The sequence below is a fragment of the Ranitomeya variabilis genome, chromosome 2, assembly GCF_051348905.1.
Source record: "Ranitomeya variabilis isolate aRanVar5 chromosome 2, aRanVar5.hap1, whole genome shotgun sequence".
In the NCBI taxonomy this organism is placed as follows: Eukaryota; Metazoa; Chordata; class Amphibia; order Anura; family Dendrobatidae; genus Ranitomeya; species Ranitomeya variabilis.
The window spans coordinates 663,474,513-663,499,193 of NC_135233.1; the positions used below are offsets into that span (position 1 = coordinate 663,474,513).

The 24,681-nt window shown below is 41.7% G+C and overlaps 1 protein-coding gene across 1 annotated transcript in view; it reads right to left on the reverse strand.

Annotated features, from left to right (window-relative positions):
* Positions 1–24,681, reverse strand: part of SYTL3 (synaptotagmin like 3) — a 200,984-nt gene that overhangs the window by 166,522 nt on the left and 9,781 nt on the right. Inside the window, exon 2 of the mRNA XM_077289229.1 lies at positions 10,539–10,772. Coding sequence (XP_077145344.1) covers positions 10,539–10,772 — 234 coding nt within the window. The remainder of the gene's footprint in view (positions 1–10,538; positions 10,773–24,681) is intronic.

The window sequence follows — 24,681 nt, forward strand, 5'->3', positions numbered from 1 at the left end:
AAAGATGTAACTAAACACCATAAATGTGGTAGAAAATTAAAAGGATTAAAAACATGACTGATTCTTCCAAAAAACAGCATTTCATCTATCTATGGGTTGTGTATACTATTGTAATTTAAATAGGACCTATCATTTGAAAAACTTCCTGATGTAGAAGAATACAAAAATTGAAAATCTTTCTCCAGTGTATATTTCAGTGCAAATCTTTTAGGCAGGTTTGTAAAAAAATGTTGCAAAATAAGAATATTGTCAAAAATTGAAGTGTCGATAGATTATTTTTTATCAGTTAACAAAATGGAAAATGAATGAACGAAAGAGAAATCTAAATCAGATCAATATTTGGCGTGACCTCTCTTTGCCTTTAAAACAACATCTGTTCTTCTAGGTAGTCTTTCCCACAGTTTGTGAAGTACAGTACACTGCTGATTTTGCACATTTTCCCACCTACAAAGAATGGAGAGGGCTGTAATTTTTATTATAGGTACACTTCAACTGTGAGAGACAGAATCTTAAAAAAATCCTTAAAATCACGTTGTATGAGCTTTACATAATTAATTTGCATTTTATTGCGTGAAATAAGTAATTGATACAATAGAAAAACTGAAATTAATATTTGGTACAGAAACCTTTGTTTGCAATTACAGAGGTCAAACGTTTTCTGTAATTCTAGACCAAGTTTGCACACACTGCAGCAGTGTTTTTGGCTCATTCCTCCATAAAAAAAACTAACAAAATTAACCTTATATAACTGGACGATATATCAGATAAAATTTAACTTTTATTAAATGACTCTAAAAAAGAGTCAGGAAGAACATTAGAAATCACCATGCAAGCAACCGTGCTGGCTATCTTCATCCTGCACAAATTTATCCTGCATCCAAAGCCTAACTACCAGCAGAGGTTGGCACCTTAAACAATAAAACGAGTGATGGCACCTCGGGGGAAACAACTGAAATTACGTCTTATATTCTAGGTTCTTCAAAGTAGCCACCTTTTGCTTTGATGACTGCTTTGCGCTCTCTTGGCATTCTCTTGATGAGTTTCAAGAGGTAGTAACCGGGAATGGTTTTCCAACAATCTTGAAGGAGTTCCCAGAGACATAACTTCAGTTGTTTCACACTTTTTTGTTTGTTAAGTATATAATTCCACATGTGTTAATTCATAGTTTCGATGCCTTCAGTGTGAATGTACAATTTTCATAGTCATGAAAATACAGAAAAATCTTTAAATGAGGTGTGTCCAAACTTTTGGTCTGTACTGTATATATGTGTTTGTCATTGAGACATATATACGGTTATATGAAAAAGCTTGGGCACCCCTATTAATCTTAAGCTTAATGTTTTATAAAAATAGTTTTTTTTGCAACAGCTATTTCAGTTTCATATACAGGTCCTTCTCAAAAAATTAGCATATAGTGTTAAATTTCATTATTTACCATAATGTAATGATTACAATTAAACTTTCATATATTATAGATTCATTATCCACCAACTGAAATTTGTCAGGTCTTTTTTTGTTTTAATACTGATGATTTTGGCATACAACTCCTGATAACCCAAAAAACCTGTCTCAATAAATTACCATATCAAGAAAAGGTTCTCTAAATGACCTATTACCCTAATCTTCTGAATCAACTAATTAACTCTAAACACATGCAAAAGATACCTGAGGCTTTTAAAAACTCCCTGCCTGGTTCATTACTCAAAACCCCCATCATGGGTAAGACTAGCGACCTGACAGATGTCAAGAAGGCCATCATTGACACCCTCAAGCAAGAGGGTAAGACCCAGAAAGAAATTTCTCAACAAATAGGCTGTTCCCAGAGTGCTGTATCAAGGCATCTCAATGGTAAGTCTGTTGGAAGGAAACAATGTGGCAGAAAACGCTGTACAACGAGAAGAGGTGACCGGACCCTGAGGAAGATTGTGGAGAAGGACCGATTCCAGACCTTGGGGAACCTGAGGAAGCAGTGGACTGAGTCTGGTGTGGAAACATCCAGAGCCACCGTGCACAGGCGTATGCAGGAAATGGGCTACAGGTGCCGCATTCCCCAGGTAAAGCCACTTTTGAACCATAAACAGCGGCAGAAGCGCCTGACCTGGGCTACAGAGAAGCAGCACTGGACTGTTGCTAAGTGGTCCCAAGTACTTTTTTCTGATGAAAGCAAATTTTGCATGTCATTCGGAAATCAAGGTGCCAGAGTCTGGAGGAGGACTGAGGAGAAGGAAATGCCAAAATGCCTGAAGTCCAGTGTCAAGTACCCACAGTCAGTGATGTTGTGGGGTGCCATGTCAGCTGCTGGTGTTGGTCCACTGTGTTTCATCAAGGGCAGGGTCAATGCAGCTAGCTATCAGGAGATTTTGGAGCACTTCATGCTTCCATCGGCTGAAATGCTTTATGGAGATGAAGATTTCATTTTTCAGCACGACCTGGTACCTGCTCACAGTGCCAAAACCACTGGTAAATGGTTTACTGACCATGGTATTACTGTGCTCAATTGGCCTGCCAACTCTCCTGACCTGAACCCCATAGAGAATCTGTGGGATATTGTGAAGAGAAAGTTGAGAGACGCAAGACCCAACACTCTGGATGAGCTTAAGGCCGCTATTGAAGCATCCTGGGCCTCCATAACATCTCAGCAGTGTCACAGGCTGATTGCCTCCATGCCACGCCGCATTGAAGCAGTCATTTCTGCCAAAGGATTCCCGACCAAGTATTGAGTGCATAACTGAACATTATTATTTGATGGTTTTTTTGTTTGTTATTAAAAAACACTTTTATTTGATTGGACGGGTGAAATATGCTAATTTATTGAGACAGGTTTTTTGGGTTATCAGGAGTTGTATGCCAAAATCATCAGTATTAAAACAATAAAAGACCTGACAAATTTCAGTTGGTGGATAATGAATCTATAATATATGAAAGTTTAATTGTAATCATTACATTATGGTAAATAATGAAATTTAACACTATATGCTAATTTTTTGAGAAGGACCTGTATCTAATAACTGTTGGACACAGTAATGTTTCTGCCTTGAAATGAGGTTTATTGTACTAACAGAAAATGTGCAATCTGCATTCAAACAAAATTTGACAGGTGCATAAGTATGGGCACCTCACCAGAAAAGTGACATTAAAATTTAGTAGATCCTCCTTTTGCAAAAATAACAGCCTCTAGTCGCTTCCTGTAGCTTTTAATGAGTTCCTGGATCCTGGATAAAGGTATTTTTGACCATTCCTCTTTACAAAACAATTCCAGTTCAGTTAAGTTTGATGGTCGCCAAGCATGGACAGCCCTCTTCAAATGATCCCACAGATGTTCAATGATATTCAGGTCTGGGGACTGGGATGGCCATTTCAGAACAGTGTAATTGTTCCTCAGCATGAATGCCTGAGTAGATTTGGAGCGGTGTTTTGGATCATTTTCTTGCTGAAAGATCCATCCCCTGCGTAACTTCAACTTTGTCACTGATTCATGAACATTATTGTCAAGAATCTGCTGATACTGAGAGGAATCCATGCGTCCCTCAACTTTAACAAGATTCCCGGTGCCGGCATTGGCCACACAGCCCCAAAGCATGATGGAACCTCCACCAAATTTTACTGTGGGTAGCAAGTGTTTTTCTTGGAATGCTGTGTTTTTTTGCTGCCATGCATAATGCCTTTTTGTATGACCAAACAACTCAATCTTGGTTTTATCAGTCCACAGGACCTTCTTCCAAAAAGAAATTGGCTTCTCCAAATGTGCTTTTGCATACCTCAGCCGACTCTGTTTGTGGCATGCTTGCAGAAACGGCTTCTTTTGCATCACTCTCCCATACAGCTTCTCCTTGTGCAAAGTGCATTGTATAGTTGACCGATGCACAGTGACACCATCTGCAGCAAGTTGATGCTGCAGCTCTCTGGAGGTGGTCTGAGGATTGTCCTTGACTGATCTCACCATTCTTCTTTTCTGCCTTTCTGATGTTTTTCTTGGCCTGCCACTTCTGGCCTTAAGAAGAACTGTACCTGTGTTCTTCCATTTCCTTACTATGTTCCTCACAGTGGAAATTGACAGGATAAATCTCTGAGACAGCTTTTTGTATCCTTCCCCTGAACAACTACGGTATGTTGAATAATCTTTGTTTTCAGATAATTTGACAGTTGTTTTGAGGAGCCCATGATGCCACTCTTCAGAGGAGATTCAAACAGGAGAACAACTTGCAAGTGGCCACTTTAAGTAGCTTTTCTCATGATTGCATACACCTGGCTATGAAGTTCAAAGCTCAATGAGGTTACAAAACCAAAAAAAGTGCTTTAGTAAGTCAGTAAAAAGTAGGTAGGAATATTTAAAACAAGAAAATGATAAGGGTGCCCATACTTATGCACCTGTCAAATTTTGTTTGAATGCAGATTGCACATTTTCTGTTAGTACAATAAACCTCATTTCAAGGCAGAAACATTACTGTGTCCAACAGTTATTAGATATATGAAACTGAAATAGCTGTTGCAAAAAAAACAATTTTTATAAAACATTAAGCTTAAGATTAATAGGGGTGCCCAAACTTTTTCATATAACTGTATACAGTTAGGTCCATATATATTTGGACAGAGACAACATTTTTCTAATTTTGGTTATAGACATTACCACAATGAATTTTAAACAAAACAATTCAGATGCAGTTGAAGTTCAGACTTTCAGCTTTCATTTGAGGGTATCCACCTTAAAATTGGATGAAGGGTTTAGGAGTTTCAGCTCCTTAAAATGTGCCACCCTGTTTTTAAAGGGACCAAAAGTAATTGGACAGATTCAATAATTTTAAATAAAATGTTAATTTCTAGTACTTGGTTGAAAACCCTTTGTTGGCAATGACTGCCTGAAGTCTTGAACTCATGGACATCACCAGACGCTGTGTTTCCTCCTTTTTGATGCTCTGCCAGGCCTTCACTGCGGTGGTTTTCAGTTGCTGTTTGTTTGTGGGCCTTTCTGTCTGAAGTTTAGTCTTTAACAAGTGAAATGCATGCTCAATTGGGTTGAGATCAGGTGACTGACTTTGCCATTCAAGAATATTCCACTTCTTTGCTTTAATAAACTCCTGAGTTGCTTTGTCTTTATGTTTTGGGTCATTGTCCTTCTGTAGTATGAAATGACGACCAATCAGTTTGGCTGCATTTGGCTGGATCTGAGCACACAGTATGTCTCTGAATACCACAGAATTCATTCGGCTGCTTCTGTCCTGTGTCACATCATCAATAAACACTAGTGACCCAGTGCCACTGGCAGCCATGCATGCCCAAGCCATCACACTGCCTCCACCGTGTTTTACAGATGATGTGATATGCTTTGGATCATGAGCTGTACCACACCTTCCCCATACTTTTCTCTTTCCATCATTCTGGTAGAGGTTGATCTTGATTTCATCTGTCCAAAGAATGTTCTTCCAGAACTGTGCTGGCTTTTTTAGATGTTTTTTGCAAAGTCCAGTTTAGCCTTTTTATTCTTGATGCTTATGAGTGGCTTGCACCGTGCAGTGAACCCTCTATATTTACTTTCATGCAGTCTTCTCTTTATGGTAGATTTGGATATTGATACGCCTACCTCCTGGAGAGTGTTGGTCACTTGGTTGGCTGTTGTGAAGGGGTTTCTCTTCACCATGGAGATTATTCTGCGATCATCCACCACTGTTGTCTTCAATGGGCGCCCAGATTTTTTTGCATTGATGAGTTCACCAGTGCTTTCTTTCTTTCTCACGATGGACCAAACTGTAGATTTTGCCACTCCTAATATTGTAGCAATTTCTCGGATGGGTTTTTTCCTGTTTTCGCAGCTTAAGGATGGCTTGTTTCACCTGCATGGAGAGCTCCTTTGACCACATGTTTACTTCACAGCAAAACCTTCCAAATGCAAGCACCACACCTCAAATCAACTCCAGGCCTTTTATCTGCTTAATTGAGAATGACATAGTGAAGGGATTGCCCACACCTGTCCATGAAATAGCCTTGGAGTCAATTGTCCAATTACTTTTGGTCCCTTTAAAAACAGGGTGGCACATGTTAAGGAGCTGAAACTCCTAAACCCTTCATCCAATTTTAATGTGGATACCCTCAAATGAAAGCTGAAAGTCTGAACTTCAACTGCATCTGAATTGTTATGTTTAAAATTCATTGTGGTAATGTCTACAGGTCCTTCTCAAAAAATTAGCATATAGTGTTAAATTTCATTATTTACCATAATGTAATGATTACAATTAAACTTTCATATATTATAGATTCATTATCCACCAACTGAAATTTGTCAGGTCTTTTATTGTTTTAATACTGATGATTTTGGCATACAACTCCTGATAACCCAAAAAACCTGTCTAAAAAAATTAGCATATCAAGAAAAGGTCCTCTAAACGACCTATTACCCTAATCTTCTGAATCAACTAATTAACTCTAAACACATGCAAAAGATACCTGAGGCTTTTAAAAACTCCCTGCCTGGTTCATTACTCAAAACCCCCATCATGGGTAAGACTAGCGACCTGACAGATGTCAAGAAGGCCATCATTGACACCCTCAAGCAAGAGGGTAAGACCCAGAAAGAAATTTCTCAACAAATAGGGTGTTCCCAGAGTGCTGTATCAAGGCACCTCAATGATAAGTCTGTTGGAAGGCAAAAATGTGGCAGAAAACGCTGTACAACGAGAAGAGGTGACCGGACCCTGAGGAAGATTGCTGAGGAAGCAGTGGACTGAGTCTGGTGTGGAAACATCCAGAGCCACCGTGCACAGGCGTGTGCAGGAAATGGGCTACAGGTGCCGCATTCCCCAGGTAAAGCCACTTTTGAACCATAAACAGCGGCAGAAGCGCCTGACCTGGGCTACAGAGAAGCAGCACTGGACTGTTGCTAAGTGGTCCCAAGTACTTTTTTCTGATGAAAGCAAATTTTGCATGTCATTCGGAAATCAAGGTGCCAGAGTCTGGAGGAAGACTGGGGAGAAGGAAATGCCAAAATGCCTGAAGTCCAGTGTCAAGTACCCACAGTCAGTGATGGTGTGGGGTGCCATGTCAGCTGCTGGTGTTGGTCCACTGTGTTTCATCAAGGGCAGGGTCAATGCAGCTAGCTATCAGGAGATTTTGGAGCACTTCATGCTTCCATCGGCTGAAATGCTTTATGGAGATGAAGATTTCATTTTTCAGCACGACCTGGCACCTGCTCACAGTGCCAAAACCACTGGTAAATGGTTTACTGACCATGGTATTACTGTGCTCAATTGGCCTGCCAACTCTCCTGACCTGAACCCCATAGAGAATCTGTGGGATATTGTGAAGAGACAGTTGAGAGACGCAAGACCCAACACTCTGGATGAGCTTAAGGCCACTATTGAAGCATCCTGGGCCTCCATAACATCTCAGCAGTGTCACAGGCTGATTGCCTCCATGCCACGCCGCATTGAAGCAGTCATTTCTGCCAAAGGATTCCCGACCAAGTATTGAGTGCATAACTGAACATTATTATTTGATTGTTTTTTGGTTTGTTATTAAAAAACACTTTTATTTGATTGGACGGGTGAAATATGCTAATTTATTGAGACAGGTTTTTTTGGGTTATCAGGAGTTGTATGCCAAAATCATCAGTATTAAAACAATAAAAGACCTGACAAATTTCAGTTGGTGGATAATGAATCTATAATATATGAAAGTTTAATTGTAATCATTACATTATGGTAAATAATGAAATTTAACACTATATGCTAATTTTTTGAGAAGGACCTGTATAACCAAAATTAGAAAAATGTTGTCTCTGTCCAAATATATATGGACCTAACTGTATGTATTGTATGTGTATATATCTATTCTATGTATTCTATTCTATTCTAATCTGTCAGTGTGATTTTACTGTAAGTGCACACAAATTGCTGGCTTTTCTTCTATCTATCAATTATATATATATATATGTGTGTTTTGATGAATATTTCCTTTGAAAATGATGTGTAAATGACATAGAGAATGTCACGATCCATTTTTGGATTTGTGGCAGCTCTGGCTCCACTCTGTTTTAAAAGTAGCTTTTTTCCATTCTGGATCATCGGGGGTTAATGTCAGTTTTTCCTCCGCTGTCAATCTGGTGTAACTGCAGTGTTGCTGGGTAAGCTGATGTGGGTGGTAACCACTCCCACCATCCTTTAAATGGTCACCTGATGAATCAGCTGACTGATGGTGATAGAGTTTCTCTCGAGACCAGCCGATGTGTGAGGAGCTCTCTGGTGCCAACGTGTTTCAGCTGTTTGAGGTCCTGGTGTCATATCCTACGTTGAATGGAGTTTGGAGTCCGGCTTCAGTGTCACCTGTGGTGTGGAGCTGGGCAGCTGAGTCTGGAAGCTAAATGTGGTGTTTTTTCCTCGTCTCTTTTGTGTTTGTCACTATCCCCTGTGTGGTACCATCTGCAGTGGAGAGGCTAGCACTCTTGCCGGCCAGTGCACTAGCCAGGGCAGTGTGAGGTGACAGTTAGGGATGAGGTTCCTGACGGTGGTGGGGGGAATGACCCACTTAGGGCATTAGGGGAGTGCAGGGACAGGCTCAGGTTTGAGCAGGAGGTGACCATTCCTTAATTTCCCTATTAATAGGGCCTTCTTCCCCCCTTTTCCATCTCATTGTCAGTTTGTTGTGCAGTCCACTATCGACCCCCCCGCGAGGTCGCTATATATTTATCGTGACAGAGAATTGCTTTATGTAAAAGCTCATGTTAAAATCGCATTGCAATCAGATAGCAATCGCACTGCACTCGGATGTAAATTGGATGCTAGGTGTGAAAATCGCACAGCACTCGCATGACACTCGTCCGTTTTTTCGGTCCTGATATTGGAAGGTTTTTTTTACACATGGATATGAGCCCTAAGGCTAAGTTCACAGTTTGCATTTTTTCTGCAATGTTTTGCAGCTTTTTTACGCAAATTAAAAGCTGAGTTTAACAGTACCAGCAAAAGCTATGTGATACTCCAGAAATCTCATTAACACGCTTGTTCTTTTTTTTCCTGACTGAATTGTAAAACTGCTGAGCTCTTTAAAACTTCAGCATGCCAATTCTTTCAGTGTTTTTTTTCGGCAGTTTTCACCCATAGAAAGTAATGAGAATGTGCAAAAATGGCATTAAACGTTTTGCAGCGTTTTTGGTGTAAAATACAAAAGTAATCTGCATAAGAAAATCGCGGCAACAAAACAATACAAAAACTCTGAAATAACACTGAAAAATGAGCATTATGAAGGCAGCATTCTTAATGCCAAGACAGCAGATTTTGGCTCTGAAGAAAATTCTGCAAAAGAACAAAGTGTGAACATAGGCTTATACTGAGAGTAATTGGATTTGCTAAGACATATATTTGGGAAAAGTCTTATAATTATACTTTTTGAGTCTATTCTGAGAACTGATAGGTCCTCATTCACTTAAATAGAATGCCAGGACTCAAGTCATTTATTGCACCCTTAATCTATTTATGGAAGTTACAAAGAGAATAAAGAGAGACCCCTGCTTTATTCCAATGGGGGTTTTACTGGACTCCGTTTTCAAGATTGCTGGGGGTCCTAGCTGTCTGACTGCCCTCTGTAAAAACTTATATGTTATGTTCTGACGTTTAATGTCAGTTTTAAGTATATAAATTTAGGTTAGGCTTGAAAACAATTTTTAGATCAATAATAATAATTAGTTGCATTGAACTAAACTTTTTCAAGTATTTAAAAAAGTTTACATATAAAAAATGTCCAATCAAAGAAGTCAATTTAGCTACAGCCGAAATCGTAGCTATATTCACAAGTTAGAAAAGCAGATTATCATTGAAAATAGGTGCAGCACACAATAAATTGCTCCATTTAAGCTACCGGTAGTTTAATAATTCTAGAGGTTGGCCCAGATTTACTGTTCATACTTAATGGTTCAAATAATGAGGGGAGCAATAAACAAAAGCATGACCTAATTTCCAATTGATGGATGTAATTCCTACATTTTGCATCAATAATATGTAGACGTTATAGAATTTTGGAACAAAAAAAGACTGGTTTTCTCAGTGTATCATTTTGTTCATTTAAAATGAAAAATGTAACAGTGCCATTCTCCTGGTTATCATTTGACATGTGTATTGCAAAATTAGTTTGTGTTAGCAACATTCGATCCTTAAATCAGTCAATGCATTCTTAGTCCGAATTTACTGTATATAGTAGCTCCTGCTTTTATACTTGTTAGAAAAGAATATCTGTTCAGGTTTTTCAATTTCCAGTGGCTGTCTTTACTGATTAAGTGGTTACCAAGACCATTCACCTTTAACCAGTGGTTACAGCTCTTGCAAAATTATAATCTATCAGATGAATCTATGCTTTTTCAAATTGCAATAGCCAATAGATGGCTGATGCACAATTAGCTGTTTAATAATACTTGACAATAGCCACTGCTTCTTCACAATTTTTGAAAAATCAATAATTTAGGAGTTTGGGAAAATGACTAATATTCCTTTACTCTTTATAGAGCTTTGCCTACTCCACCACATGAACATTAGACATGCAATTAGAAGCATTCACTGTACCTTATTCTTTCTTCCTCTGCTTTCTGAAGAGTCTGGTCTCGATATAGGACTTCCAGAACCCTTTCTCTCTCAAGCTCCTTGAGATAGCTTAGATTGAAATCAACAGCCATCTTCTCAGAAGCCCTGAATTTTCTCCTTCTGCCACCGATCACCAGGACTGCAGGACTTGCTTGGATTGACTTCTCATCTAAAGGTTCATTGAATTTGGACAGAGGAGCATATTTGCTGGGTAGACTGAGATACAAAACACCTTCATTACAGGCAAGATAAATTAATCTAACAACTCTGTCACGTGAGATGACACTGGAGTGGTCTACAGAATTATCTTTGTTTGTACTAGTCTTATCTTTAAATAATATGAGCTGAAGCAGGTGTTTTCAGCCAAAAACGAAGCATACTCGTTAAATTAAAAAAAAATGTTGATGAGCTTTTCAGAGCAGAGAAGAAAGCACAGTAGTTTCATGTTGTTAACTTGAATGTATTTCTGGTCTTAAATTGAGCTACATAATGCAGCTGTGGGAAACATAACCACTTATTCCTGATAATATGCCAAGAATATAATGATATAATCTGTAGCAGCTAAGTGGAGCCATTCACTAGACACAGCTTGCAGACCAACTGAAAAGGATTTGCTTTCAACAGTCTCTACTGACTGTGCAGATCCAAGACTATTCAGCGTCTGGTGTTATTGATTCTACTACACAAAACAAGCAAATATATTGTTGTGTAGCACTGCATTGTATATAAAACATTCTGCAATATATTTGTTCGCATGCCAAAATGATAATGTTTTCATCAATTCATACAATCAAGATCGCTTCAGAATTCTTTTTACATACAACTTTTTTGATCTTAAAGGGGACCTGTCATTTGCCTACGATTTAATGATATCAACAGTGACTACCATGATAGAATACCCATCCTAAATGTGGTAACTTTTATACAGAACTAAGGCTCAATTTTGTACCATTGGTTATGTAATCATGTGCTGTACCTTAACTCTATCATGAACTTTTAGATGATGTATATTGTTAAATAGTACCTGGCACATTGTCCAAAAATTGACTCAAATTCCTTGTAAAAGGCCCTGAGCTCCCCTAATTCTGCTGTTTTTTTTTCATTTTGTGCTGCATAGCTCCATTGCTGTGATATTCTTGTTTGGTGCTTTATGAGTAGAGTATGTCTTCTCTAAGTGACAGAGAAATCACAGTCACTGCCAAGCTGTGATTGGCAATGTCTAGGTGAAAAGTTTGAAAGTGCACACAACCAGAGAAGACTCTAAAGAAATGCAGGCATAGATTTCAGTGAGCTCTCTAGCTACATGTAGTTGTATCTAGTGATGAGCGAGTATACTCGTTGCTCGAGATTTCCCGAGCTCGCTCGTGGGGGTCTCTGAGTATTTGTAAGCACTCGGAGATTTAGTTTTTGTTGACGCAGCTGCATGATTTACAGCTATTAGCCAGCATAAGTACATGTGGGGGTTGCCTGGTTGCTAGGGAATCCCCACATGTAATCAAGCTGGCTAAGAGATGTAAATCATTCAGCTGCGGCAAGAAAAAATAAATCTCCGAACACTAAAAAATACTTGGAGACAACCTAAGCGTGCTCGGGAAATCTCGAGTAACGAGTATACTCGCTCATCACTAGTTGTATCCTGAGGAAGGAATGAGTCTACTTCAAAACGCATCGATAAAACCGAATTTAATACAGTTCTGTGTATGTCTATTCATGAGTTCATCAGCAGTGTGGAAATCCACGTTTTTCTCCACATTATTCCTATATGGTCTGGTGACCTGTAGATCTGCAGCAGCTGAAAACTATTGTGTGCAACCAACCGTACCAGGTTACTTGCTCCCTACCTCCTGTAGAGTAAAGGTTTAGCTTATAATTCCATAACCTATGGTAGAAATGTTGTCCTTGCTATAACGTATTCTATATTGGCAATGATGAGTACATTATTGTGGTAGTCAATGTTGTTATCGAGAAATCAGTAGAGAGAGGTGCTCCAAATAAGTATTATCTTAATATCCCCTTGTGAGAGATCCCTCATGAAAGTATCCCAGTTCCCCAACAGCAAGTGTTGAAGGTGTTGCTCCAAGAGTGAGTGAAATAACACATCATTTAAAGGGAATCTGTCACCTGAATTTGGTGGGACCTTTTTTCGGTCCGATGGGCGGTGTTTTCGGGTGTTTTATTCACCCCTTCCTTTCCCACTGGCTGCATGCTGGCTGCAATATTGGCTTGAAGTTGATTCACTGTCCTCTGTAGAACACGCCTGCGCAAGGCAATATTGCCTTGCGCACGCGCAGTATGCTTTGCCCAACTGCGGGCAAAGCCGAAAAGCATTAGTGTGCATGCGCCGGCACACTATGTCCCGGAACACAGCGAAATACTTCCGGGACATAGTGCACCGGCGCATGCGCACTAATGCTTTTCGGCTTTGCCCGCAGTTGGGCAAAGCATACTGCGCGTGCGCAAGGCAAGATTGCCTTGCGCATGCGTGTTCTATGGAGGACAGCGAATCAACTTCAAGCCAATATTGCGGCCAGCGTGCAGCCAGCGGGAAAGGAAGGAGTGAATAAAACACCCGAAAACACTGCCCATCGGACCGAAAAAAAGGTCCCGCCAAATTCAGGTTGACAGGTTCCCTTTAATTGGAGCCACATTTGAGTGTTGTGAACTCTATTTCTGGGCTCCCTCTTGTGGTCACAAGTGGTACTGTGTGAGTGCTGTCTTTCTGCAGGTTTGTGACTGGCATCAGCTGTCTTGTTATCTGTGGGCTGGTTTTCTATTTAAGCTCACTTGGAATCTCAGTCTATGCCTGCTGTCGTTGTATTCAGTGCTATTCTGTTTGCTCCTGTCTACATCCGTTACCAGTCTCTTCAAGAGAAGCTAAGTTCTGTTTGCTTATTCTTGCTCATCTGTGTTCAATATGTTCCTAGAATATTATGAGTTTTGTCCAGCTTGCTAATATGTGATTCCTCTGCTGCTGGTAGCTCTGGGGTGCTGAGTTGCTCCCCCCACATCGTTAGTTGGTGTGGGGGTTCTCGCATTCTCTGCGTGGATATTTTTGTATAGGGTTTTTTACTGACCGCACAGATCCCTTGCTATTTTCTGCTATCTAGTGTTAGCGGGCCTCATTTGCTTAACCTGTTTCATCTCTGCGTTTGTCTTTTCCTCTTAACTCACCGTTATTATTTGTGGGGGGCTGTTCTATTTCTTTGGGGTTATTTCTCTGAGGCAAGTGAGGTCTTACTTTATCTCTAGGGGTAGTCAGTTTCTCAGGCCGTGAAGAGACGTCTAGGATTTCAGGAAACGTTCCACGGCTACCTTTAGTGTGTTTGGTTAGGATCAGCTTTGCGGTCAGTCCAGTTACCACATCCCCAGAGCTTGTCCTATTGTCTCTGACTTAGCTGGTTAGATTTGTGATCCTAAGCCACTGGGATCATAACAGTACAGCAGGCCTGAAAAGTGTTTAATGCATCGCAGAAGTGGGATAAGAGAAGTCCTGAGTACAATTTTTTTCTTTTTTTCCTCTCCCTTTGCTGCAGTCTGTCCAGCTTCTCTCATCCCCTTAATGTCTGGGTGGCTTTGAGTTCAGCTGCAGACATGGATATTCAGAGTCTGACTTCTAGTGTGGATCATCTTGCTGCAAGGGTGCAAAGTATTCAGGATTTTGTTGTTCACAGTCCTATGTCTGAGCCAAAAGTACCTATTCCTGAGTTGTTTTCTGGAGATAGATCTGGGTTTCTGAATTTTAAGAATAATTGTAAATTATTTCTTTCTTTGAGACCTCGTTCCTCTGGTGATTCCGCTCAGCAAGTTAAAATTGTTATCTCCTTGTTACGCGGCGACCCTCAAGATTGGGCTTTCTCCCTGGCGCCAGGAGATCCTGCATTGCTGAATGTGGACGCGTTTTTTCTGGCGCTTGGACTGCTTTATGAGGAGCCTAATCTTGAGAACCAGGCAGAAAAGGCCTTGCTGGCTCTCTCTCAGGGCCAGGATGAAGCTGAGGTGTATTGTCAAAAATTTCGGAAATGGTCGGTGCTTACTCAATGGAATGAGTGTGCTCTGGCTGCAAATTTCAGAGAAGGTCTTTCTGAAGCCATTAAGAATGTTATGGTGGGGTTCCCTACGCCTGCAAGTCTGAATGACTCAATGGCTTTGGCCACTCAGATTGATCGGCGTTTGCTGGAGCGCAAATCTACGCACCATCTGGCGGTGTTTTCTGAACAGAGACCTGAGTCTGTGCAATGTGACCGAATTCTGACCAGAATTGAGCGGCAAAATCATAGACGTCAAAATGGGTTGTGCTTTCACTGTGGTGATTCAACTCATATTATCTCAGCATGCTCTAAGCGCGTAAAAAAAAATCGCTAAATCTGTCACCGTTGGTACTATACAGCCTAAATTCATTTTGTCTGTTACTTTAATTTGTTCTTTGTCATCCTACTCGGTTATGGCTTTTGTGGATTCGGGTGCTGCCCTGAACCTGATGGATGTGTCGTTTGCCAGGCGCTGTGGTTTTGTCCTGGAGCCTTTGGAATTCCCTATTCCACTGAGGGGTATTGATGCTACACCATTGGCTGAGAATAAGCCTCAGTATTGGACTCAAGTGACCATGTGCATGACTCCTGTACATCAGGAGGTGATTCGCTTTCTTGTGCTGCATAATCTGCATGATGTTGTCGTTTTGGGTCTGCCATGGCTGCAGGCCCATAATCCAGTTCTGGATTGGAAAGCTATGTCTGTTTCAAGTTGGGGTTGCCAGGGGATTCATGGCGATGCTCCTTTGGTGTCAATTGCTTCTTCCACTCCTTCTGAGGTCCCTGAGTTTTTGTCGGACTACCAGGATGTATTTGATGAGCCCAGATCCGGTGCCCTGCCTCCTCACAGGGATTGTGATTGTGCTATAAATTTGATTCCTGGTAGTAAGTTCCCCAAGGGACGACTTTTTAATTTGTCTGTACCAGAACATGCCGCAATGCGGAGTTATATAAAGGAGTCTTTAGAGAAGGGACATATTCGCCCGTCCTCCTCCCCTCTTGGTGCTGGATTCTTTTTTGTGGCCAAGAAGGATGGTTCTCTGAGACCTTGTATAGATTATCGTCTTCTAAATAAAATCACGGTCAAATTTCAGTATCCTTTGCCATTATTATCTGATCTGTTTGCTCTGATTAAGGGGTCCAGTTGGTTCACCAAGATAGATCTTCGTGGTGCGTATAACCTTGTGCATATTAAGCAGGGGGATGAATGGAAAACAGCATTTAATACGCCCGAGGGCCATTTTGAGTACTTGGTGATGCCTTTTGGACTCTCTAATGCTCCTTCTGTGTTCCAGTCCTTCATGCATGACATCTTCCGAGAATATCTGGATAAATTTATGATTGTGTATCTGGATGACATTTTGGTCTTTTCTGAGGACTGGGAGTCCCATGTGAAGCAGGTCAGGATGGTATTTCAGGTCCTGCGTGCTAATGCCTTATTTGTGAAGGGCTCAAAATGTCTCTTCGGAGTACAGAAGGTTTCCTTTTTGGGTTTTATTTTTTCTCCTTCTACTATTGAGATGGACCCAGTCAAGGTCCAGGCTATTCATGACTGGACTCAGCCTACATCTGTTAAGAGTCTTCAGAAGTTCTTGGGTTTTGCTAATTTTTACCGTCGCTTCATTGCTAATTTTTCTGGTGTGGTTAAACCCTTGACGGATTTGACCAAGAAGGGTTCTGATGTGACTAATTGGTCTCCTGCGGCCGTGGAAGCCTTTCGGGAGCTGAAGCGCCGGTTTTCTTCGGCTCCAGTTTTGTGTCAGCCTGATGTCTCTCTTCCTTTTCAGGTCGAGGTTGATGCTTCTGAGATTGGAGCAGGGGCTGTTTTGTCGCAGAGAAGCTCTGATGGCTCTGTGATGAAGCCTTGTGCTTTCTTTTCAAGAAAGTTTTCGCCTGCCGAGCGGAATTATGATGTTGGTAATCGGGAGTTGTTGGCTATGAAGTGGGCATTTGAGGAGTGGCGACATTGGCTCGAGGGAGCTAAGCATCGTGTGGTGGTCTTGACTGATCACAAAAATCTGATTTATCTCGAGTCGGCCAAGCGGCTGAATCCTAGACAGGCTCGTTGGTCGTTGTTTTTCTCCCGTTTCGATTTCGTGGTCTCGTACCTGCCTGGTTCGAAGAACGTGAAGGCTGATGCTCTTTCTAGGAGTTTTGTGCCTGACTCTCCGGGAGTTTCAGAGCCGGCTGGTATCCTCAGAGAGGGAGTTATTTTGTCTGCCATTTCCCCAGATTTGCGACGAGTGCTGCAGAAATTTCAGGCGGATAAACCTGACCGTTGCCCACCAGAGAGACTGTTTGTCCCAGATAGATGGACCAGCAGAGTTATTTCCGAGGTTCATTCTTCGGTGTTGGCAGGCCATCCTGGGATTTTTGGTACCAGGGATTTGGTGGCTAGGTCCTTCTGGTGGCCTTCCTTGTCGCGGGATGTGCGTTCCTTTGTGCAGTCCTGTGGGATTTGTGCTCGGGCTAAGCCTTGCTGTTCTCGTGCCAGCGGTTTGCTTTTGCCTTTGCCTGTCCCGAAGAGGCCTTGGACGCACATTTCCATGGATTTTATTTCGGATCTTCCAGTCTCTCAGAGAATGTCTGTCATCTGGGTGGTGTTTGATCGTTTTTCTAAAATGGTCCATTTGGTGCCCTTGCCTAAGTTGCCTTCCTCCTCCGATTTGGTTCCTCTATTTTTTCACAATGTGGTTCGCTTGCACGGCATCCCTGAAAATATTGTGTCTGACAAAGGATCCCAGTTTGTGTCCAGATTTTGGCGGATCTTTTGTGCTAAGATGGGCATTGATTTGTCTTTTTCGTCGGCCTTCCATCCTCAGACGAATGGCCAAACCGAGCGAACTAATGAGACCTTGGAAACTTATTTAAGATGTTTTGTTTCTGCTGATCAGGATGATTGGGTGACTTTTTTGCCATTGGCCGAGTTTGCCCTTAATAATCGGGCTAGTTCTGCTACTTTGGTTTCGCCTTTTTTCTGCAATTCTGGTTTTCATCCTCGTTTTTCCTCAGGTCAGGTTGAACCTTCTGACTGTCCTGGGGTGGATTCTGTGGTGGATAGATTGCAGCAAATTTGGAACCATGTGGTGGACAATTTGAAGTTGTCACAGGAGAAGGCTCAGCGCTTTGCCAACCGCCGTCGCGGTGTGGATCCCCGACGTCTTGTTGGGGATTTGGTATGGCTGTCTTCTCGGTATGTTCCTACGAAAGTTTCCTCTCCTAAATTCAAGCCTCGCTTCATCGGTCCTTATAAGATTTTGGAAATCCTTAACCCGGTGTCATTTCGTTTGGACCTCCCAGCGTCGTTTGCCATTCATAACGTGTTCCATAGGTCTTTGTTGTGGAGGTATGTGGTGCCTGTGGTTCCTTCTGTTGAGGTGCTGGTGGAGGGCGAATTGGAGTACGTGGTGGAGAAGATCTTGGATTCTCGTATTTCTAGACGGAGGCTTCAGTATTTGGTTAAGTGGAAGGGCTATGGTCAGGAGGATAATTCCTGGGTTGTCGCCTCTGATGTTCATGCGGCCGATTTGGTTTGTGCCTTCCATGTGGCTCGTCCTGATCGCCCTGGGGGTTTTGATGAGGGTTCGGTGACCCCTCCTCAAGGGGGGGGTACTGTTGTGAACTCTATTTCTGGGCTCCCTCTTGTGGTCACAAGTGGTACTGTGTGAGTGCTGTCTTTCTGCAGGTTTGTGACTGGCATCAGCTGTCTCGTTATCTGTGGGCTGGTTTTCTATTTAAGCTCACTTGGAATCTCTGTCTATGCCTGCTGTCGTTGTATTCAGTGCTATTCTGTTTGCTCCTGTCTACATCCGTTACCAGTCTCTTCAAGAGAAGCTAAGTTCTGTTTGCTTATTCTTGCTCATCTGTGTTCAATATGTTCCTAGAATATTATGAGTTTTGTCCAGCTTGCTAATATGTGATTCCTCTGCTGCTGGTAGCTCTGGGGTGCTGAGTTGCTCCCCCACATCGTTAGTTGGTGTGGGGGTTCTCGCATTCTCTGTGTGGATATTTTTGTATAGGGTTTTTTACTGACCGCACAGATCCCTTGCTATTTTCTGCTATCTAGTGTTAGCGGGCCTCATTTGCTTAACCTGTTTCATCTCTGCGTTTGTCTTTTCCTCTTAACTCACCGTTATTATTTGTGGGGGGCTGTTCTATTTCTTTGGGGTTATTTCTCTGAGGCAAGTGAGGTCTTACTTTATCTCTAGGGGTAGTCAGTTTCTCAGGCCGTGAAGAGACGTCTAGGATTTCAGGAACCGTTCCACGGCTACCTTTAGTGTGTTTGGTTAGGATCAGCTTTGCGGTCAGTCCAGTTACCACATCCCCAGAGCTCGTCCTATTGTCTCTGACTTAGCTGGTTAGATTTGTGATCCTAAGCCACTGGGATCATAACATTTGAGTATACGGGACTAAAGAATATGATTGCATCACATTTATTTTTTTTTTGCAGAGGCTGTGCCCGGTACTGCAGCTCAATGCAGATGAGTCATATCTAGTTTAATGTGATTGAGCTTGAATATCAGGCACAGCTACTAAAAATGTATGGCGTTGTGCCTAGTATTAATACAGCAGAAAAGGGGCAGCAGTGCTTACCTGCCCAGGTCTCCAAATGAAGGCACTATCAGGATGCAGCAAACCCACGCAGTAAAGATGGCGGCAACACAGGTGCAAAATACTGATAAGACAACCACTCACAGCGTACCAATTCATGGAGGGGGTGATTGCGTAGTATACTATTGCAGAAAAGCGGCTTGTATAGGGCGCTGTTCACATACAGGTAATGCACATTATCTGGTTGGATATGCCTAGTAATCAATAAAGCTGACCTGATGCCTTCTGGAGTACTGCATCCACTTCAGTTTTCTGAATTGGTCGCTGCTCAGGACCCCATTTATTGAGCTAGAACAAATAATTGCTTATCCCATTTTTCCACTTTATTTTTACATCCTGGTCTCTCAAAACTATAGTGATGTTTCAAAGTTTTTGAACCCTTCAGAATTTTACATATTTATGCATAAATTTTACCTAAAACGACATCAGATGTTCATTCAAGTTGTAAAAGAAGATCAAGAACCAAATCATATAAATGAGTAGTGATGGACAAACCCCTGGATGTTCGGGTCCGGCGTGATGCGCCAAACAGTTAAAAAAAAGTTCAGTTGGGGTACCAGAACAGTACATGAACTTGAACCCGGACCCCATTCAGAAGAATGGGGATCCAAACATCCATTGTCATCTCACAGCGTGGGAATCACAACTTTCTGACCAGGAGTAATAATCTTACTGCCGATCAGAGTCAGTGTTTGCCGAGCTGTCATGCAGATGACAGCGCAGCAAACACTGGTTCTGATCAGCGGTAAGATTATGACTGCCAGTCAGAGAGCTGCGATTCCCACTTTGTCAGATGACAGCATGTGAGCCAGCAGCTGTGACTGGAGGTAAAAAGTTTACTTCCGGTCACAGGCATCATCTGACAGGAGAACTACTGCCATCAACCTACACCTGCTGTCGTTGAAAACACCTGCGCTATAAATACATAAATTGATAAATAAATGAAAAAAAATGGTGTAGGTTCCCCTCTATTTTTGATAACTAGCATAGCAAAACTGACAGCTGCAGGCTGCAAGCCTCAGCTGTCAGCTTTATCATGGTTGGTTATGAAGAATAGAGGGGTCCGCATTTCAATTTTTAAAATTATTTAAACAAATAATTTAAGAAAACTGTGGGGGGTTTCCCCCTGCTTTTGACAACCAGCCAAGCTAAAGCAGACAGCTGGGGCTGGTATTCTCAGGCTGGTAAGGTGCCATGGATAAGAGGCCATGAAAATACCTGATGTTCTGTGTGCTGAATGTGAACAGTAACCCAGACTTCCTGGAGAAGTCCATGTCTGGGGTCCGTGCCCGAACAGTAGGTGTCCGGTACGGACCTCAAACTTCACTGTTCGGGTTTGCCTGTCTCTGCGATTGAGTCAAAATTTCAGACTTACAGGATTAATTAACTGAATAGAAAAAAATTACAATGTCAGATATCTGTTATGTTTGACAAAAGAAAAATATTATGTTACAGAATAAAAACCTCATACTTTCTGTAAAACACAGTGGTGTCATGGTTTGGGCCTCTTTTACTGCATCTGTGCATCTGGGCCAGGGCAGTTTGCAATCACTGATGGAACAATGATTTCTGAATTTTATCAGCAAACTCTAAAGGAAAATGTCAGCACATCTGTCCATGAGCTGAATCTCAAGAGAATGGGGGTCATGCAGCAAGACAATGACCCAAAACACACGTACAAGTTGTTGTACAAAAGAAAGGCTTAAGAAAAAAAAAGTTACAGTTTTGGAAGGGCCAAAGCCTGACCATAATCCCACAGAATTGTTATGGAAGGACCTGAAGTGAGCAGTTCATGGGGGAAAACCCACCAACATAAAAAGTTAAAGCTGTTTAGGGAGGGATAAGCTAAAATTCAAGCCGATATGCATCGGCAATCAACATTAATCAACTTGTGGTCTGGTGATGTGGCGACCATATTTTAACAATTATTTTAATTCTAATTCAATCTTTCTTTCATTTTTTCCCACAAAACCAAGAAACTTCATTATTTGGATTTATGTCTTATTGTTGGCAATATTCACACTATGTCTGTGTTTGCAACCACTGTTTGCAAACCCAAAGAGGGGAACTATATACCACCTCTTGTCATCCCAGTCATGTTGTTAAAAACATCCCCGTTGCAGGGTTTGTACGAACTAATCAAAATTGCTCTGATCCCACTAATCCTGTTATTTAATGTGACGTCTCAAAACAGTGATTTGTATAAAGACAAAACTATGCTCTTGTCATGAGCATCTATGCCTCTTTTAATCCATTCCATTATTTCATGTGTCTTGGCAGAAGCTGCCAAATGCTGATCAATAAAGTTGCATTTGCCGTCCATCCATACACCCAAGTCTTTTTCTCTACAGTTTTACCCAGTGTTTTACAATTTAGTACATAATTATACATTTTATTTCCTCTGCCCAGGTATATAACTTTACATTTGTCTACATTGAATTTTAATTGCCATTTCTCAGCCCAAGTCCCCAGCTTATATACACTGACAAGCAAAAGGGTAACAATGTTTTGAACTTTTGACTTTCAGGCTCCATATCTCACCATCCCCTACTGCTTTGAAGGTGAGACTAAGGGTACTGTCACACAGTGCCATTTTGATCGCTACGACGGCACGATCCGTGACGTCGCAGCGTCGTATGATTATCGCTCCAGCGTCGTAGACTGCGGTCACACGTTGCAATCACGGCGCTGGAGCGATGCCAAAGTCCCCGGGTAACCAGGGTAAACATCGGGTTACTAAGCGCAGGGCCGCGCTTAGTAACCCGATGTTTACCCTGGTTACCAGCGTAAACGTAAAAAAAACAAACAGTACATACTTACATTCCGGTGTCTGTCCTCCGGCGTCTCAGCTTCTCTGCACTGTGTAAGCACAGCGGCCGGAAAGCAGAGCGGTGACGTCAGACGTCACCGCTGTGCTCGCTTTCCGGCTGGCCGGCACTCACAGTGCAGAGAAGCTGAGACGCCGGAGGACAGACACCGGAATGTGAGTATGTACGGTTTGGTTTTTTTACGTTTACGCTGGTAACCAGGGTAAACATCGGGTTACTAAGCGCGGCCCTGCGCTTAGTTACCCAATGTTTACCCTGGTTACAAGCGAACACATCGCTGGATCGCTGTCACACACAACGATCCAGCGATGTCAGCGGGAGATCAAGCGACGAAAGAAAGTTCCAAACGATCTGCTACGACGTACGATTCTCAGCAGGGTCCCTGATCGCTGCTGCGTGTCAGACACTGCGATATCGTAATGATATCGCTAGAACGTCACGAATCGTACCGTCGTAGCGATCAAAATTGCACTGTGTGACAGTACCCTAACATCAAAACATAGACAATCATCTTGGCTATCTTATACATAAATTTGACTTGCATCTATTTTACATATGATTAGGTATGCAGATTCTCGTCATTCTCGTTACTATTTTGCTCCTAAAAATCAAAATTTGTATTTTTATTATTTTGTAAGTATTTTGTATTTTGATTTTCAACACTGCCTGAATCCTTCTGGACATGCTCTCGGTCAGATTCAAGCATGTCTCAAAGGAAATCTGGTCCCAGGTCTTTTCTACACCTTCCCAAAGTTGGTGCATACTGGTTGATTCCCTTGGGTATGTATACAGCTTTTTCTTCAACTCTACCCACAAGTGTTTGATTGGGTTGAAGTCTGGGGACTGTAGGGGCCAATCCAGCTCCCCTGCTTCATTGTCATTGAACTATTTCTTCACCAATCTCAACATATGCTTCGGGTCCTGCTGGAACACTATGTCATCCTTTTCATACCCATGGTACTCGAGTGTACAAAGTATCTTGTCTTGTAGGATACTCACATATAGATCAGCATTGAGACCACCAACGATCTTGGTCAAGTGTCCAATGCCTTTGGCTGTGAAACAACCCCATATCATCAGGCTTCCTCCACCAAACTTGACAGTTTCTTCAATTGATCTGTTAGCTATTTTTCCCTTGTTTCTTCCACACACATTTGCACCCATCAGAGCCTAGTCTATTGACTTTCGTCTCATCGCTCCAAGTCACTAGTTTCCAATCCTACACTGTCTACTTTTCATACTTTTCTACAAACTCGATCCAACGTTTCTTATGACGATAATGCAGTCGAGGCTTCTTTACCTTTTTTCATGCTACCATTCCAGACTTATGTAACATGCGTTGCACAGTGCTAGCATGGACATTTGTGATCTCACTATTATGAAGAAAAACAAGCCACCTCTACTGCTGTGTTTGTCGCTCCAGAACTGATAGACCTTCTGATGAGCCAACTTGTTGATTCCAATATTTTGCATGGACGGCCACCTCTTGGCTTTTGAATGTATGGATGAACTTCATTTTATATTCTTTCAACTGTCATGGCACTCAGATGATGCAGTTTGGCAATTTTCTTAGCTGAGAGACCGCTATAAATTAGCTGGATAATGCTGTTTCTGTTCATGGATGCTCCTCAATTTGAACCAGTGACCTTTGACTTAGGAATCAAACTAATAACATACTGAGTTATTAGGGAAAGTGAGAACAGGTTGTAATTTGTAGTATACAAGAAGAATTTTTTTTCCACCACCAGGAGAAAAACAGTACCAATGCAGTGACATGACAAGAATCTGCATAACTAATCATAAATAGTTGGCAGTCCAAATTTTATATGAGTTAGCCAAGATGATTTGTCTATAAAATGATGGTAGTCTCACATTGCGAGCAGTAGTGAATGGTGACATATGGAACGTTCAAAACATTGTTAGCCTTTCGCTTGTCAGTATAAATCCTGTAATATTAAATTATGCTCCTCTTGAATACTCTGCAGAGTTTAGTATCATCTGCAAATATTGTAATTCTATTCTTTATGCCTCCTACAAGGTCATTAATAAAAATGTTAAAAAGAGGGCCCAGTGCTGACCCCTGTGGTACTCCACTGTGATCCCATCCAAGTGTGTTCCATTAATAACCACCCTTTTTTTCCCTTTGTGGCAGTGTATCAAACGCCTTTTGAAAAGTGCATATAGACAACACCCACTGCGTTAACCTGGCTCAGTCTGAAACTTACCTCCTTATAGTTGATCAGATTAGTTTGACAGGACTGATCCCCCATAAAACCATGTCGATGCTGGATTATTAGATTATTCTTATTGAGATACTCCAGGATAGCATCTCAAGAGAAATCCTCAAGGAATTTACCCACAGTAGAGGTTAAACTTATGGACCTTTAATATCCAGTCTCAGATTTTGTCCCCTTTTTGAATACTGGCACCACATTTGCTACGCGCCAGTCCTGTGGTACAGAAATTGTTATTATGGAATCTGTGAATATTAAAAATGACAGTCTGTCTATCACAGAACTTAATTCCTGCAGTACATGGAGATGTATATCATCTGGGCCCGGGGATTTGTATACTTTAGTGATTTTGAGGCAGTGCCATACTTGCTGCTTGTTTAAACAGGCGTCATTTAGTGCAGAATATCTAGTATCTAGTATCCCT